The sequence below is a fragment of the Eubalaena glacialis genome, chromosome 17, assembly GCF_028564815.1.
Source record: "Eubalaena glacialis isolate mEubGla1 chromosome 17, mEubGla1.1.hap2.+ XY, whole genome shotgun sequence".
Taxonomy (NCBI): Eukaryota; Metazoa; Chordata; class Mammalia; order Artiodactyla; family Balaenidae; genus Eubalaena; species Eubalaena glacialis.
Window position 1 is genome coordinate 30,864,259 of NC_083732.1, and position 20,144 is coordinate 30,884,402.

General features: G+C 34.5%; 1 protein-coding gene across 1 annotated transcript in view; it reads left to right on the top strand.

The window, feature by feature from the left end:
* The window catches only part of CNBD1 (cyclic nucleotide binding domain containing 1), a 402,273-nt gene that overhangs the window by 76,102 nt on the left and 306,027 nt on the right, over nt 1–20,144 (top strand). The window contains 1 exon segment of the mRNA XM_061171726.1: nt 1,199–1,357. Coding sequence (XP_061027709.1) covers nt 1,199–1,357 — 159 coding nt within the window.

A 20,144-nucleotide genomic window follows, 5' to 3' on the forward strand; every position in this document is an offset into this window, starting at 1 on the left:
GAAAGCAGCCAATTGTTTATATCTGAATCTTAACCATTGCTGAGTTTTACTGTACTTACTATTTATAGACATAACTAGGAATAGAGTTTTAAATAGTGTCCTAGGTCTCTATAGATAGAATGGCTGAGCTTCTGTGAAAGTGGTAGAAGGGGAAATGGATTTTGGCTCTTAATTTTATCTTTGTAAGTTATGCTAAAGTATCTTTTTTCTGTATATATCAGATAAGTAAGGTTTGCTATTAAGTTTTAATATTCTGTGAAATTTAGATTGCAAAAAACTCTTTCCAGCTCTACTGGAAAGTGGATATGAGTGGTTAGACAAATTATATAAACTCTTTAAGCTGCAATTTCCTCATCTTATTAAATTGGGGATCATATTGTTTATTTCACTTAATGTTAATGAGATATATGTATATAATGTTTAATAAAGTAGCCAGCACTTTTAAAAGGACTCAGGTATATGTTAGATGTTAATGTGATGATTGTTATTGTTATTCCACATAATGTTTATCTTATATTTAACTTAAAAAAATCTTTTCATGTATATAATTAAAGGTGACTAACCTATGATCATTTGGATTTTTATCATCTCCTCCACTATTTTTTTTCTTAAAGATGGACAACATTTGTTAGATTGCTTTTCCTTAGGTTTTTAGTGACCTCTTAATAGGAAAGCTCTGAGCTGGAAGGATAAATGGGAAATGGTCATTCATTCACACATCTCTTAGGGACTTAGTTGTGTAACATACTATAGCACAAGAATGAAGTATGATGGCTGCTTCCAAGATGTTCATAATTTACCAGTTGTAAGCAAAAGTTAAAAAAAAGTACTTTTATCATTGGTGCAAAAAAAAAACAATAAAACACTGAAAAGCAACTGTAAGAGTGTAAAAGAAGGGTGACCATTGACTTGAAATATTTCCCTAAATATATGCACCTAATTTATTATGGAAGATGTTTCAATCACTTGAGACTGTTATATAATACCTATAATCAAATTCTGTACATAGAAAATATTTTATATATGTGTTTAATTGCATTATTAATGACTGGAAAAAAAACAAGCATTGAGAAGGAATATATTATTAAAATGCCAAATTACTTCAGAACAGTGCATTTCTACTCTTGAAAGTAAAGAGTCATGTCAGTAATTTTTATACAAAATACAACACCATAAAATATTATGCTTTCTTGTTTAGAAAACCTGCTGAAGGCACAGCAGAAAGTAAACCCCAACAACCTGATGATTCTCACAACATATCTGTCCATGTTAAAAAAGCACGTGGTGGCCGTACTTTATATGGACCAAAAAAATCTGAAGAGAAGTTAGTAGAATTCATGGCTATCTTAAATAAATTGTAAGTATTTTAAATATATTACTTCTTGTAGTTGAATAATTCTTTTGAATAGATTTTTTAAAAAGTTAGTTGTTTGCAGCTAAGTGTACTTTATTTACAAACTAGCACTAATGATTGATACAGGAGAGCTGGAAATACTGGAGACTGATTCTAGATCAGTACAATTTTCATCAATTCAGTCTTCATGGCATAGAATGGATATGTTGGTACTATATCCAATTGTGGCACATCATTTTAATTTTAAGTTGCAAGCAAAATATTATTTTATGTTATTTAATGATTATGCTAAACCAAAATTATGTTTAAGATTCCACTAACTTATGGTTAGGCAGTCCTTCACAAATTTAAACTGTCTTCCCCAACAAAGAGCCTTTAAATAAGCTTACCTCATATTCTCTTTAATTTTCTGGAGTGCTTTGTGCTGTGACTGGGGTACAACTGCCTGAAGGAGATGAAGTTGGAGAAAAGGGGGATTAAATCTGGGTGGAGGCTGGTTATTAAAGATGGTATTGGATTTGTGAATACAACTAAAGTTGAAAGGAAACCATGGAACAGTGTTGGATACTGGAATTGAGATTGACAATAGAAACAAAGCCAGAAGTAAAAGTATCATACTAGAATTGAGGCTAAAAGACCAGTAGCGTGGATGAGAAATGAAAAATCTGGTATTTATGTTTAGAGAAATACACTAAGAATTCTATGCCATAAGTACTTTTCTTCAATTGTAATTGCAAGTTTGAGAAAATATGGTCAGAGCTTCCAGGAAATTTGAGAATGGTCAGATTTCTGATGCTTTTACTTATAAGAATGACAAAAAATAAACACAGCAAAGACTAGTTACTTTATAGGAAAGCATGTGTGAGGGAATTGTAGAGAGGGACATCATAACCACCTGCCATACAGGGGTACCGTTAAACTGGTAAGCTGTAAAAAATAGGAAATTTAACTAGAATGTGTTCAGTGTATGTGTTAAAAATATACTTGATAGAAAAATCACTAAAGCACTGAAAGTTATTGGAGCTACAGGATGCTACAGCCATTTTCATTCTTAATGAAATGTCAGCCATAATGTTGAATAAAAATGTACTGGATTAAAAATTTTAAGTGTCTAGAAACCCATGAATCACTCATTGCTGATTTCAGATTGTGCTGGGCTGCAGAATTTTCAATGGATTTTCAATCCTCATCTTTCTGAAAATTAAAAGGTAGCAGTTTCTGGATAACAAAAAGTTCTTATCTTAGATACAGGAGGAGCTCAAGTGGCTATGGTTCTCCAGCAAGGTGTCAAAATACTAGGAAGTAAATCTACATTCAAGTCAGGATGGAAACAAGAAATGGATGAGAGCCAAGCACCATGTGAGCAATGGACTGAAGTGAAAAGGGGTCATGATAGAAGGTTATCTAAACACAAGGGAGAATAAACAAAGAAGCTACTGCTACATCCTGATGTGGACCACGGTGGAGTCCATATAACAACCAGTCTCCAAATACTGTAGACAATAGATGCTGGGACAGTGGTAATCTCCAGAACCCACACCTCACTCACATGTGACACAATGGGTGGGTGGGTAGGCAGAGGAGATCCTGAAGTACTGCAAGCTCCCACTTTCAGTGGCTCAGAATTGTCCAAATGTGACTCTTCAGAATGAGGGTCTTGACTGCTGCCAATGAGTGGGGCTGTGACACCCACTGAGTTAAATAGCAGAGTAAATGAGGAGGAAACTCACTTTTATGAGATGTTTAATATTTGCACAAAGCCTTAAAATCTACACATAAAATTTCTGATTGAATCCTCACATCAATGCTTTGAAGTGGATATGATAAACTAGTAAGTAAAAGAGCAATGAATGTGCTAAATCCACAATCTATGACTGTTCTACAGACATGATTTTTATCTTCTTGTCTCCTTGGTATATGAGTGTATTTGTTTTCTATTACTGTGTAACAAATTACATAAATATAGTGGCTTGAAACAACATACATTTATTATCTCTCTGCACAAAGTTTAACTGCTCATGTCTCAGAAGGCTTCAATCAAGGTATCTGCCAGACTACACTCTTTTCCAGAGCATGAGGTCCTCTTTCACATGTGTTGTTTGCAGAATTTAATTCCTTATGGTTCTAGGACTGAGGTTTTTACTTTCTTCCTGGCTCTAGTTGAGGGCTCCTCTTAGCTCCTAGAGGTCACGCAGGTCCTTGCCATATCATTCTCTCTCAGACCTTCTCACAACATAGAAGCTTAAATCTTCAAAACCAGCAATGGAGAGTCTCTCTCTCTCTATGTCTGTGTCTCTGTCTTTCTCTCTCTCATTCTGCTAAGATGATGTCTTATATAACCTAATTAAAGGCATTCATATTCCATCACCTTTGCCATAGTCTATTGGTTAGAAACAAATCATTGCTTTTGCCTCCACCCCCCTAAAATGCAGGGAGAGGTGATTGAGGGTCCCCTTGGGGTGTGCTAGCCATATTTGGTAACATTATAAATCTCATTGTGACTCTGTTAATCACATTTGTAATGGGTCTGTATGCTTTATGTATTCACACAAAAGTAGTTCAACTAAAATCTGTTTAATTGATGGATAAGTTGTCTTGTTTATAAGCCCTCTGTTTATCTTTAAATGAACCATGATCAGGTCCACAGACTACTTGAGTGATGTCATTTATACATTTAAAAAAATAACTACCTTATACTCTCTAAAATTCTTCACTTTGTCATCCTACTTGAAAAATATTTTAAAATATTTATTTAATTAATAAATTTATTTGGCTGCACTGGGTCTTAGCTGTGGCACAAGGGATTTTTAGTTGCGGCATGCAAACTCCTAGTAGCAGCATGTGGGATCTAGTTTTCTGACCAGGTATCGAACCTGGGCCCCCTGCATTGGGACCGTGGAGTATTAGCCACTGAATCACCAGGGAAGTCCCCCTATTCGAAATTTTAAAAAATTAATTTTGAGTAACAGTAGCCTCTTTTTAAAGAAATGCAAATATGCTTGACAAGATTAAGAATATTGATTATTGATAACTTGGTGTATTTTGGCTTAATCATATCGATTACTTCTTAACTTATACTTCAGTTCAGCAACTCTGAGTAAACAGTGCTAGATGGGAGGAAGGATAAATGATGTTGAAACATTAAAATTGTTGCAAAGGGCACGTATGGGGGATGTCACCAGAGAGGAAGGGTTTGAGTAACTACAGTACACTGTAATAGGGAAGTGTGTGTGGAGAACAGACAATGGGAGGGAGAGATGAGAGAGAGAAAAAAGAGAATTGAGAAACTTTCTGTTAAATTTTGTATTTTGAGGTATATAAGATTGAATATAAGCTTATCATATGTGTTAGTTAAATTTTGGATTGTAAATGACAGAAACCGATTCTGGCTAATTAAAACAAACAACCAAAAAAAGGGAGGAGGTAGAGGGGGAACCTGTGGAAGAATATTGGACAGCTCCCAAAATGGAGAAGTATTCGATGCTGGATATGATATGCACCTCTGGATATCTCTTTTTTATTTTTAAACTTTTTATTTTATATTGGAGTATAGTCAATTAACAATGTTTTGATAGATTCAGGTGTACAGCAAAGGGATTCAGCCATAAATATACATGTATTCTTCCTCACCCAAACTCCCTTCCCATCCAGCCTGCCACATAACACTGAGCAGAGTTCCCTGTGCTCTATAGTAGGTCCTTGTTGTTTATCCATTTTAAAAATAGCAGTGTGTACATGTCAATCCCAAATTCCCTGACTATCCCTTACCCCCATCCTTCCCCCCGGTAATCATAATTTTGTTCTCTAAGTCTGTGAGTCTGTTTCTGTTTTGTAAATAAGTTCATCTGTATCACTTCTTTTTAGATTCCACATATAAGGCATATCATACAATATTTCTCTTTCTCTGTCTGACTTACTTCATTCAGTATGACAATCTCTAGGTCCATCTATGTTGCTGCAAATGGCATTATTTCATTCTTTTCAATGGCTGAGTAATATTCCATTGCATATATGTACCACATCTTCTTTATCCATTCCTCTGTCGAAGGATATTGAGGTTGCTTCCATGTCTTGGCTATCGTAAACAGTGCTGCAATGATCACTGGGGTGCATGTATCCTTTCGAACCATGTTTTTCTCCAATTATATGCCCAAGAGTGGGATTACAGCATCATATGGTAGCTCTATTTTTAGTTTTTTAAGAAACCTCCATATCGTTCTCCATAGTGGCTGTACCAATTTACATTCCTACCAACAATGTAAGAGAGTTTCCTTCTCTCCACACCCTCTCCAGCGTTGGTAAAACATTGGACTCAATCAGGTACTACTATTTTTGATTGGGGGTTATTAGGCTCACACTTTAGTTTCAGGGATAGGGAGTCAGATTGTTGTAGTTTGTTTTCAATACTCACCTCTTGAATAAATGCTGATGGGGGCTGTACATTATAATTTACAATTTTATTGAAGTTATATTCAATTGGTAAGAGATAGCATTTCAAAAGAGAAAGTATTTCAGAAAGAGGGGAAATGGATCATGAATAAACAATATTAAAAGCAATGAATTAATATATGGCTTGGAATTTTAATTTATAAATAATTTTGATTTTATTTTTCATTTATTAATGAATTCAATATATACTTTTGAATTCCCACATGTTTCTGAAAATACTCTTGGTATTGGGACTGCAGTGGTGAACAGGCAATATTTTTGCCCTTATGGGGAGCTTATGTTCTAATGTAAGAGAGATAATAAACACATATATATTATGTTAGTGATAAGTATTAGAAACAAAAACTAGTGCTGAATAGGTGTATAGGGCATGATGGAAATGATTAGAGAAGTCAGATAATTTAATGAAATGAGAGAGATAGTGAATCAAATATCTTGGAGAAGTGAATTCCAGGCAGAGGAAACACAAGTGCAAGAGCTCAGGATGCAATGTGCTTTGCAAATTGAAAAAAAATTAGCAAGGGAGGCCAGTGTTGTGAAAGTGCCTGAATGAGGGGAAGAGTTGGTGGAAATGAGGCTTCAGAGGTAGCTGAACAAGATCACTACTTAGGGTTTGTAGGTTGTGGTACATTTTTAATCTTGGTGTGATAGGCAAAATGGGAATGATGTGTTTTGATTTACATGGTAATGGGTCATGTGTGGAGAGTCCACTGTGGGTGCCAGGAGGAGATTTGGGATGACCTGTCAGAAGACTATGTGGAATTGGTCTAGGCAAGAAATGACTGTGGCCTGAATTCTGTTTTAGGGAGTTCAATTTGACATGTAGAATTTGACTTACTTTTTTAAAAAGACATGAGCTAGTTGATAATGGATGGCGCTGGAGCATAAGGCCCATACCTGGCCATCACAAGACAACTCTCAGAATGGGAGAAAATATTTGCAAATGAAGCAACTGACAAAGGATTAATCTCCAAAATATACAAGCAGCTCATGCAGCTCAATATCAAAAAAACAAACAACACAATCAAAAAATAGGCAGAAGATCTAAGTAGACATTTCCCCAAAGAAGATGTACAGATTGCCAACAAACACATGAAAGAATGCTCAACATCACTAATCATTAGAGAAATGCAAATCAAAACTACAATGAGGTATCACCTCACACCGGTCAGAATGGCCATCATCAAAAAATTGACAAACAATAAATGCTGGAGAGGGTGTGGAGGAAAGGGAACCCTCTTGCACTGTTGGTGGGAATGTAAATTGATACAGCCACTATGGAGAACGGTATGCAGGTTCTTTAAAAAACTAAAAATAGAACTACCATATGACCCAGCAATCCCACTACTGGGCATGTACCCTGAGAAAACCGTAATTTAAAAAGATACATGTACCACAGTGTTCATTGCAGCACTATTTACAATAGCGAGAACACGGAAACAACCTAAGTGTCCAGTGACAGATGAATGGGTGAAGAAGATGTGGCACATATACGCAATGAAATATTACTCAGCCATAAAAGGAAACAAAATTGAGTTATTTGTAGTGAGGTGGAGGGACCTAGAGTCTGTCATACAGAGTGAAGAAAGTCAGAAAGAGAAAAACAAATACTGGATGCTAACATACATATATGGAATCTAAAAAAAAAAAAAAAAAAAAAAAGTGGTTCTGGTGAACCTAGGGGCAGGATAGAAATAAAGACACAGACATAGAGAATGGACTTGAGGACACGGGAAGGGAGAAGGGTAAGCTGGGATGAAGTGAGAGTGTAGCATTGACATATACACACTACCAAATATAAAATAGACAGCTAGTGGGAAGCAGCCGCATAGCACAGGGAGATCAGCTCGGTGCTTTGTGACCACCTAGAGGGGTGGGATAGAGAGGGTGGGAGGGAGGGAGACGCAAGAGGGAAGAAATATGGGGATATATGTATATGTATAGCTGATTCACTTTGTTATACAGCAGAAATTAACACAACATTGTAAAGCATTATACTCCAATAAAGATGTTAAAAAAAAAAAAAAAAAAGCTGAACAGTTTTCAATTGATGTTCCTGGAAGTACATTACATTACTTGCTCAACTTGACCACCAACAAGGAGAATGCTGGGCAATTCATCTAATGCTCTCATATGTTCATATTTGATTACATTGCCTATAACATCACCAGCTTTAAAAATACAATTATGGATTTCTTTGGTAAAAATAATTGGTTTCTTTATAAATGGCTAATTTCTGGGAAAAAAAGTGATGTGCATATGTATTTGTGGGGGCTGTAGAAAGGGTAGGAGAAGAGACAAATTTATAAATGAGTGGTGAAAAGCAGTGTAAGATCTTCTGAGAAAACTTGGCCCAAATGTTTTTTCTCCTACTTTCTCCAATTAAAGATGTTTCCTTTGAGGGAATGAGGCATCTGAAGATCTTTATGTTTCAGTGGAGCAGTGATGCAAAGCCACTTCTCAGGAATGACTCAGAGGAATTGCTCCCTAAAAGGACATGAGGATTTTTGCTTTTTAGATTCAAGCTTTTTAAAATCCAAAGGCAATATGGTTCTTACAGTGCTGTTTTCTAGTGAAATGGCGTATAAGATGAGGAATTGTCATCTCAAACTATGTTTTAGGGCTACATGCTACTGAGAGAAAAACACTTTGTGGGTTATTAATTCTGTTAAAAATACAGAATCAGGTTAAAAACTAAGTGAAGTTGGAAAGGCCCTCTCCTCTAGAAAAGAAAGTCTTTATTTGAAGCTAAAAGAGAACGTAAGACAATAACGGATTGTGTAAATGCTAAAAGTAATTTAGATTTCTGACAGAAACAGTGATCATTTATAAGAATAGAAGCTAAAAAAAGAGAGCTATCTGTGTTAAGGAGATGAGTTAGCCAAGGACAGAGATTAAAAACTCCTTGACTGTAGATTTACAGTATAGAAGAGCAAGGCACTGAATCTTGGCCCACCAATGACAGAGTTAAAGTTACATTCGGGATGCACATATTGCAAAATGCCTGGACTTTGGAGTCAGGAAGAAATGTGTTCTGAACTGGACTCCTCTAGTTATTAGTTGTATGACCTTGGGCAAATTTCTACTTCTTGATACATAATTCACTAATCTATAAAATGGGCACAATTATTAACCTCAGAGGATCATTGTTGTTGTGAAGCCTAAATGAAGTTAAAAATGTAAAGCCCCACAAATATTACTTGGTCCATCATAGGCCCTTTGTACAAGTCAATCTTCCCTTTCCCAAAGAATCTTCCATATCATGATAGAATTTTTTTATAAAAGTAGCCAGTGATATTTTTGTACTGGAGTTTCAGAAGTTACTAATTGGTCACAAATTAACTAGTGTTTAAGAAAATTATATCTTGTGTCTTTCTTCTGTTGTTTGGAAATACGCAAATGCCCTCAATTACATAGTTCTTGTAAAAAATTTTGTTTTCACAGTATAGTTACTTCTTAGTTCATTTGGGTTGCTATAAAAAAAATACAATAGACTGGGTGGCTTAAATAACAGAAATTTATTTCTCACAGTCAGTTCTGGAGGCTGGGAAGTCTAAGATCAAGGCACCTACAGATTCCTTGTGTGGTGAAGGCCCACTTCCTGGGTCATAGGTGACCCTCTTCTTGCTTTGTCCTCACATGGAAGAAGTGGTGAGAGCTCTCAGGGTCTCTTCTTACACTCAGTGTCCAATGTGTGAAACGGGGGTTCTCTGAACCAACAAGCAGTTCAACTCAATTTTGATGCTACCTACTCAGAGATAGCATCAGATTTCACAGCTTTTGGGTTCAGTCCTACAACTACTGTCTTTTCTCCATCCCATCCTCCCCTTTCAGACACCAGTTGAAAGCCTGTGCTTCTGACTGACCTACTACAGATTAGAGGTTCCCACAACCCCCTTCTTGGACTTCAGATACCAGTCACAAGTCCAGATTGTTACCTGTACTTCTGACAAACTGACTGTAAATCACAGGTTCCCATGGTCCCTTCTTTGGGTTCAATTAATTTGCTAGAGCAGCTCATAGAACTCAGAGAAACAATTTGCTTGCTAGTTCACTAGTTGATTATAAAAGGATATAACTCAGGAACAGCCAGATGGAAGACATCCATAGGACAAGGTATGTGGGAAGGGATGTGGAGCTTCCATGCCCTCTTGGAGCACACCATTCTCCCCAAATCTTCACATGTTTATCAACCTGGAAGCTCTCCAAACTCTGTCCTCTTGGCTTTTTATGGAGGCTTCATTACATACTCAAGAGTGATTAAATCATTGGCTATTGGTGATTGATTCAACCTCCAGGCCCTCTTCCTCCCTGGAGGTTGGGGTGGGGTGGAGAGGTGAGGTGCTGGGGGTTGGGGGTGGAGGGTAGGACTGAAAGTTACAACCCTCTAATCATATGGTTGGTTCTCCTGGCAACCAGTCCCCTTTCGCAGGTGAAGTCCAAAAGTCACTTTATTAGCCTATCAAGAGACATTTTTGTCACTGTCAACACTTAGAAAACTCCAAGGGTTTGTGAGCCAGAAACTACAAACAAAGACCAAACATATATGAGAAATAGCTTTTGGTCATCTGAATGACCAAATCTATATTTCTTATAAATCACAATATTGAAACCACTAATCCCATTCATGAGGGCTCTACCTTCATGACCTAATCATTTCCCAAATGTTCCACCTTCTAATACCACAAAACATTGGAGCTTGAGATTTTAACATAAATTTTGGGAGGACATAAATATTCAGTCCATAAGATATATGTTATTTCAACATAGATGTGAATGTTAAAGCTGAGACTTATTGCCTTGGGTGACTATTCATTTGTGCATTTCAAGTTAGAATCCTTTTTTCATAGAAATATTTTCTAGGTATTTGGTATAAGTTCTTTCTTACTATATTAGATTTGTAAGTGTAATAGAAAGCACACATCATGCATTGAGAGATCAGAATGAATAACTCCAATGGGAGTTTTTACCGTGTGATGTATTACAGATTTAATGACAAAATAGAGTATGATGTTTTTAAAATATTTCTTATGACAATTGCTGACATTATCACAAGATGCAAATTTTTGTTAAAAATTTAATGTCTGGACGTATAAAGAACATTACTTGCTTTCCTAATGTAATTATTTAACAGTCTATTAAAGTCATCTTGAAAGTTAGTTCTAACTTTATCAAGTAAGGTGTCTTAGTTACATATGTATGAAACTGTGGAGTATACATTTGGACAGAATGCTTTTATACCCAAGGAGCTGTTATCTCATAGTATGAAGAATCATTTTGGAGAGACTTAAAAAATAAGTCCAGGCTTAAGTAATACCTTATTAGAAAATCTTGGAAAGATTGATTGTTTCTAGCAGAGTGTGGGTCTGCATAGTAACTCTTGTTTGTCACCTCCTGGGTCTAACTGCAGAGAGGTAATAAACAATTTGGTAGTCTTTAAAAGCCTGAAACATATTTCCTTATGTGTCTTTCCTCTCATCCATTAAACATTTATTCTTACAAAATAATGGTTTAGTTAGTTCCCTTAATATTCAAGGATGACATGATAGGCTTCTACATGTCTTGGTCTGGCTAAAGAGATAGTGGTCAGTAGTCTGTGGTGTGTTTACAACATCTATGTGTGGCTCTCAGTGGATTTGTGACTATACCTCCTATCTCATGGTCTGCATGGAATTTAGTTTCAAAATGAGCCACTACATTGGGTTTGTTGCACAGCAAATTATACCATCAGGATATGGTTCAATATTCTTTCTTCAGTGTATTAGATCTTTCTTCAATGTTCAATGTATTAAATCCTTGTCAACTAGCTGAAAACTATGCTGGCAAAAATTCTCTTAAGCATTCATTCTCTGTTTGGTTAATTGATAATTATTCTCATATTCTAGCTAAACATTTCCGAACATTACTTCTCTTCTGTTTGCTATTTGGTGTCACAAACTTAATAATTTTAAAGTTAATTGCTATTTAAGTTTTTAACATCTAAAATTCTTATTTGAAATCAACAAAACCTGATTCTTTAGTTAAGAGAAATTATCAAATTTCTGGTTTTTAGAATGATTTCCTTGAAATAGAATTACTAGTAGATAAAAGACTAAGATATTATAATTATTAATATTTTAAGCCACATTTATTTTTGGAAAGAATGAACTAATTGATATTGCCCTTAACAGTGAAATTAGCTTTAAAAATTTTTCCAATTTCATAGGACACAACAAAAGACATCACATTTGCCTTTGTTTTTGCTTCCTTCTTAAGCTGAGGTTTTCTTCATTCATTTATTGGATATTTGTATTTATTTGTGTTGGTGTGAGCTATCTGATCTTAACCTTTTCCTGTCTTTTCTATTGTGCTTTAATTGTGTATTGTTAATATAAAGAACTTTATATGTGTTATATATTGTAGACATAAATATAATATGGATTGAGTACCATTTATGCAAAGGAGAACAAAAGCTTCAGAAAAGGATTTTGCCCAATATGTATATTTACCCCAAATATTTGATATTTGTCCAGAATATATTTGCAGATCATGATAGATTTTGACAAGCATCAAATAAAGAAGAAAGAATGACTTTATGTATACTATTATTGTGTAATAATATACACAATATTATTATATATTATTGTGTAATAATATACACAATATTAGTACATAATATATATCATATCTTATTAATATAAACAGCTTTATTGAGGTATAATTTACATACAATAAAATGCGTATATTAAAGCATTCAGTTTAATGTCTTGATGCATGAATACATCTATGAAACCATTATCACGATCAAAATAATGAACATATTCATCATTCTCAAGAGTTTCCTTGTGCAACTTTGTAGTCCTTTTCTTTTGCCCAACCTTATACCCAGTGCCCAAGCAACCACTAATCAGCTTTCTGCCACTATAGATTGGTTTATGTTTTCTAGGATTTATATACATGGAATCATATAGTATATACTGTATTTTAATCTGGCTCTTTCACTCAACACAATTATTCTGGAGATTCATTCATGTTGTTTTGTGTATCAGTAATTCATTTCTTTTTTTTTTTTTTTTCTGAATAGTAATCCACCCTATGAATATACAACAGTTTATTCATCTGTTGATAGACATTTGGTTTGTTTTTAGTTTTTGGCTATTACATAAAGTTGCTATGAACATTCATGTACAAGTATTAGCATGGGCATTTGTCTTCATTTCTATTAAGTAAAAACATAGAAATGGAGCAACTTAGTCTATGGTGAGTGTATGTTGAACTTTTTAAGAAATTGCCAAACTGTTTTCCAAAACTCTTGTACCACAAGACATTTTCACTATTAGTTTATGAGAGTTCTAGTTCCTTTGCATTCTTGCCAAATCTTAATTTGGCCATTCTTTAAATTTTAATAATTCTAATAGGTGTGTAGTGATATATCATGATTTTAATTTGTACTTCCCTAATGACTAATGATGTTTAATGTATTTATTTGTCATTCATATATATTGTTTGGTGAAATACTTGCACAAATACTTTGCACATTTTAAAAGTGAAAACCCAATTTTAAAAAGGGAAAATATTTGCACAAATATTGAGGATTCTTTATATATTCTGAACATATATTTGAACATATATCAGATATATGCTTTGTAAATATTTTCCTGGTCTTTGGCTTCTCTTTTTTCATTCTCTTCACAGTGATTCAAAAAGTAGAAGTACTTAATTTTGATTAAATCCAATTTAATAATTTTTCTTTTATGAATCATGCTTTTGATATTATATCTAGGAAATGTTTGCCCTACTAAAAATCTCAAAAGGTTGATCATATGTTTTCTTCTACAAGTTTTATAGCTTTAGGTTTTGCATTTAAGTCTATTATCCATTTTGAGTTAATTTTTGCAAATGGTATAAAGTATGATTAGAAGTTTTCTATTTATTTATTTATTTGTTTGTTTGTTTTGCTCATTGATATCCAATTATTCCAGTATATTTATTGAAAAGAATACTCTTTCTGGATTGCAATGCCTTTGTAGTTTTGGTGGAAATTATTTGTGCATATATGTGTGGGTCTACTTCTGGAATTTATATTTTGTTGATGTATGTCTATGTTAGTCTACTATTACAGTGTCTTGATTACTATAGTTTTTAAATATGTCTTGAAATCAGGTAGTGTGAATTCTTCCATTTTGTTGTTCTTTTTCCAAAATTGTTTTAGGTTATCTTTAGTCCTTTGTATATTCATATGAATTTTAAAAATCAGTTTGTAAGTTGCTAAAAAAGAAAAGCCTGGCTGGCATTTTTACATATTTATTGCTATTTTTCTTTCAATTTTTCAATTGCTTTTTTAATGTTATGTTTGTTTTAGGTAATAGAACTTATTGAATCTTACTGGGTTTTTAACAAGTCTAGCTGTAGAGCTCATTTCAAAATAAACTTTATACAGATAAATAATGTGTTAAACAAATAAAAACATGACTATTTTGGTTGAGAGATGGTGGGATCTGGAAATCTTTCTACTCTGTGTATAAATCCTACAAATCAGTATTACTAAGACTTCAAAGAATCTTTTTTTTTTTCTCAGTTACCCACAGTTTTAACATTTTCATCTCTTCATTTTTTTTCTGCCTGAAGTATACCCTTTAATATTTTCTTTAGTGTGGTCTGCTGACGGAAAATTCTTTCAAGTTTTGTTTGTTAGAAAAATGCCTTTATTTATTCTTCATTTTTGGATAATTTTTTTTTTTTTTTTGCTGAGAATGGAATTTAAGATTGTCAGTCATTTTCTTTTATATCTTTATGGCTTTGTTTCAACTACAAAGTCAGCTATCTGTCTCATTGTTATGCCTTTGTTCCTCTTTTGAAAGTAGTAAGACTTTACTTTTTCCTAGATGTTTTTAAGATTTTTCTCTTTGGTTTTAACATTTTTTACTGTGATTTACCCAAAATTTGATTTTTTTTACATCTTCAGTTTGTTGTTGTTCTTCTTCTTTTTTTAAAATAAATTTATTTATTTGTTTGTTTTTGGCTGCTTTGGTTCTTCATTGCTGCGTGTGGGCTTTCTCTAGTTGCGGCGAGCAGGGGCTACTCTTCGTTGCAGTGTGCAAGCTTCTCATTGTGGTGGCTTCTCTTGCTGCAGAGCATGGGCTCTTGGCGTGCATGCTTCAGTAGTTTTGGCACACGGGCTCAGTAGCTGTGGCTCATGGGCTCTAGAGTGCAGGCTTAGTAGTTGTGGCGCATGGGCTTAGTTGCTCTGCGGCATGCGGGGTCTTCCCGGACCAGGGCTTGAACACATGTCCTCTGCATTGGCAGTTAGATTCTTAACAACTGTGCCACCAGGGAAGTCCCTGTAGTTCTTCTCAAAGTTCAGGTTTGATGTCCTTAGTTTTGGAAAAATTTTAACCATTAATTTATCAAATGTTGTTCCTGATGAGCTCTCTTTATGCTACCCTTCTGGAACTCCACTTATTCATATGTTAGAATTTCTTATAATGTCTTATATGTTTTCTATCTTGTTTCCATCATTGGAAAATATCTTGTATTTGCCATCATTTTGTCTCATCTTGTGTATTTTTTTGCTCTTATTTTCCTGTTCACCAATTCTCTTTAGTTCATTCATGGAGTTCTTAATTTCAGTTACTGCACTTGTCATTTCTAAAAACTTCACTGGACTCTTTTTTATAGTTTATGGTTCTTTGCCAAAATCTTCATATTATCATTTAAGTTCTTGGACATTTCAGTCATAATTATTGATTTGTTATGCAATTTGGTCACATGTTAACCTTATTATATACTTGGGCTAACTATTGTTTTATTGATGTCTACTTTTATGCCAAATTCATCTGAATTAAAAATAACCTTAGCTTTATGGTGTGTGTTGATATCTGGTAAGATAATTTCTTACTACTTTTTTAGTTCTTACTAGTCTTACTATTTTGTTAATTAATTATATATATAAAATAATACATATATATATATAAAATAGTAACTTTCTCATTCAGGAACATGGTGAATATTTTGCATTTTTTTTAGTCTTCTTTTGTGACTCTTAATAGAGTTTCATAAAGATTCTATACTTTTCTGGGGGGTAATTTCCTAGCTTTTATATCTTTTTGTGAATGTTATAAATGCATTATTTTCTTATTGTATTTTTTTTTTCAAGGCCAGGCTCAAAGGAAATTAGGGGGCACAATTTAAGAAGTACTTTTTTCTTTCAGTTTTATTGAGATATAATTGATATACAGCACTGTATAAATTTAAGATGTACAGCATAATGACTTGACTTACATGTATTATGAAATGATTGCCACAAATTTAATTTACATCCACAATCCCATATAGATACAAAATTTTTTTTCCTTCTGATAGGAACTTTTAGGATCTATTCTCTTAAAACTTTTCAAATCATTATATCTTCTAAGTATTGCAAGTATATGGGAAAGCTATTTAACTAGTTACTAGTCAGTAACTGACTGCCTTACTGAACTAATATTTATTCTAATATATTTCAATTGACTTTATTTTAATTGTTTTAATTACCATAATACTGTCTGGGAATAATGATCATTTTATCTCCTTTCAAATAGATATACTGTGTTTTTACTTATCTTAATGCATTAAATATAACATTACAATAGTATTAAATAAACAATTGTAGGGATAGTGAGAAGATTTTCATGTATTTTATTTTAATAGTATGCTTCTAGCAATTTATCATACTGTGTGATATTGTCTCTTGGTTGAAGGGAAAAAACATTTTAGAGTAGAAGCATTCTTTTAAAAAAGTCTTGAATTGAAAACCCAGCTTGCGACTTGCTTATATGATCATAAATATTTTATCTAACCTGAGTTTACTTATTTTTAAACAGGTGATAAATATATCTAGTCCCCAGGATTTTTATGAAACTTAAGGAGAGAGCATATGAAGTGCATACTCCAATATAAAATAAAAATTTAAAAATAGGTTATGCACATAGTAGGTAAAATATACACACAGGTGCATGCACACACACATACACTTGTTTCCACCCTGCTTTATGCCCCAAAAGGATGACCTATATAAACTGTGTCAGTTACTCTTCCTGGACATCTTTTCTGGTTGAATTTAGTATTATACAATGGAAGACACTAGGAGATAAAAAGGGATAGAAGAAGTTTGAAGTCAGAGTAACTATTCCTTTGGGTCTTTTCTTGCTGAGTAGGTAAGGTTGGCTGTGTCCTTCTACTGAATGGCATAGTAGTTCCCCTTCTACAACTATAGCCTGCTCAATATAAAAAGGACCCCTCCTTTCCTTAGTGTAGATATTGAACAATTCTTGCATCCCTGGGATAAATACCATTTGATCATAGGGCATGATCTTTTTAATGCATTGTTGAATTCAGTTTGCTAATATTTTGTTGAGGATTTTTTGCATCTATGTTCATCAGCAATATAGGCCTGTAATTTTCTATTTTGTGATGTGTTTTTCTGGCTTTGGTATCAGGGTGATTCTGTCTTCATAGAATGAGTTTGGAAGCATTATTTCCTGTGTAATTTTTTTTGGAATAATTTGAGAGGCATAGCTGTTAACTCTTCTCTAAATGTTTGGTAGAATTCACCTATGAAGCCACCTGGTCTTGGAGTTTTGTTTTCTGGAATTTTTTTTTTTAATTACTAATTCAATTTTATTACTGGTAATTGGTCTGCTCATATTTTTCTATTCCTTCCTGGTTCTGTTATGTGAGATCGTACGTTTCTAGGAATTTGTCCATTTCTTCTTGGTTGTCCATTTTTTAAGTGTATAATAGTAGTACTCTTGTAATCCTTTGTATTTCTGCAGTGTTGGTTGTATCTTCTCCATTTTTGTTTCTAATTTTATTTACTTACACCTTCTCCCTTTTATTTTTTTGATGAGTCTGGGTAAAGCTTTACCAGTTTTGTTTATCTTTTCAAAGCATCAGCTCTTAGTTTCATTAATCTTTTCTATTATTTTTTTAGTGTCTATTTCATTTATTTGTGCTCTGATCTTTATGATTTCTTTCCTTCTACCAACTTTGGGATTTGTTTATTCTTCATTTTCAAGTTCCTTTAGGTGTAAGCTTAATTTGTTTATTTGAGATTTTCCTTGTTTCCTGAGGTAGGCTTGTATCACTATAAACTTCCCTCTTGGAACTGCTTTTGCCGCATCACATAGCATTTCAGTCATGTTTTCATTTTCATTTGTTTCCAGGTATTTTTTCATTTCTTCTTTTATTTCTTCAGTGACCCCATTGGTTGTTTAGTAGCATATTGTTTAGCCTCCATGTGTCTTTTTTGCAGTTTTTTTTCCTTGTAGTTGGTTTCTATTCTCATAGCATTTTGGTCGACAATATGCTTGATATAATTTCAAAATTTTAAATTTATGGTAACTTATTTTGTAGCCTAGCATGTGATCTACCCTAGAGAATGTTCCATGTGCACATGAAAAGAATGCTGTTTTTGGATGGAATGTTCTATATATATCTATTAAGTGCATCTGGTATAATGATTTATTGATTTTCTGTCTGGATGATCTGTCCATTGATGTTAGTAGGGTGTTAAAGTCCCTTACTATTATTGTGTTATTGTTAATTTCTCCCTTTATGTCTGTTAATATTTGCTTTATGTTTTTAGGTGCTTCTATGTTGGGTACATATATATTTACAATTGTTATACTTTCTTTGATTGATCCCTTGATCATTATGTAATGTCCTGCTTTGTCTCTTGTTAGTCTTTGTTTTTTGCCAGCAAAGAATAGAAAAATTGAAAACTCACCTTGCCTGAGGAAAGCTGCAGCACCTGAGGGTGCAACTTTGCACTGGGCTTGGCACAGACAAGTAAACTCAAAACCAGAATCAGATGAATGGATAAAGAAGATGTGGCACATATATACAATGGAATATTACTCAGCCATTAAAAAGAAACGAAATTGAGTCATTTGTGTGAGGTGGATGGACCTAGAGTCTGTCATACAGAGTGAAGTAAGTCAGAAAGAGAAAAACAAATACTGTATGCTAACACATATATATTGAATCTAAGGGAAAAAAAAAAGAAAAGTTCATGAAGAACCTAGTGGTAAGACGGGAATAAAGACACAGACCTACTAGAGAATGGACTTGAGGATATGGGGAGGGGGAAGGGTAAGCTGTGACAAAGTGAGAGAGTGGCATGGACATATATACACTACCAAATGTAAAATAGATAGCTAGTGGGAAGCAACCGCATAGCACAGGGAGATCAGCTCGGTGCTTTGTGACCACCTAGAGGGGTGGGATAGGGAGGGTGGGAGGGAGGGAGATGCAAGAGGGAGGAGATATGGGAACATGTGTATGTGTATAGCTGATTCACTTTGTTGTAGGGCAAGACTAACACACCACCGTAAAGCAATTGTACTCCAATAAAGATGTTAAAAAATAAATAAATAAATAAAATAAAATCTATTTTATCTGATATAAGTATTGCTACCCCAACTTTCTTTTCATTTCCATTTGCATGGAATACCCTTTTTTCCATCCCTTCAATTTCAGTCTGTGTTTCTTTAGATCTGAAGTGAGTTTCTTATAGGCATCATGTATATGGGTCTTGTTTTTTTTTTTAATCCATTCAGCCACTCTATGTGTCTTTTGATTGGTGCATTTAGTTCATTTACATTAAAAGTAACTATTGATAAGCATGTACTTATTGCCATTTTGTTAATTGTTGGTGGGTTGTTTATGTAGTTCTTTTCTGTTCCTTTTTTGTTTTTCTCCCTTCAGGGGTTCTATCTTGTTCCTTTTTATAGAACATATTCCTCTGTCACCTCATTTTGCCAAATTCATTGCTTTTATTTCTGTGTATTTGGTAGGTGGGTTATGTTTCCAGATCTTGGAGAAGTATCCTTATATAGGAGAAGTCCTGTGTAGCCTAACAGCACACTCCTCTCTGGTGATTAGTTATATGCTTTATGGATGTCCTCTGTGTAGGGTGGGTGGGCCCTCCTGTTGTGGTAGGATGACAAGTGTTGAATGCAGGTAGACATGGCTGGCACACAGTTTGTTTAGTTGCCAGGCCCTGCCTTGTGTGGAGGCTGTTGGCTGCTGGTGGTTGGGGCCAGGTCCTGGCACAACTTGCTATAAGGATAGGGGAGTCCTGGTCCTGGTGTTGGCCTGCTCATGGCTAGGGCCATGTCATGAGGTGGCTGGCTGCAGAACCCTGATGGTTCCTGGGGCTAGTGCTGGCCCACTGGTGGGGAGACCTAGGTTTAAGGCTGGTTGACTGTGGAGTCAGGGGTTCCAGAGCCAGTGTTGGTCTGCTGATGGACAGGATCATGTTCCATGGTATCTTGGGGTGATGCCAGCCTGTTGGTGGATAGGCCATATCTTAAAATCACTG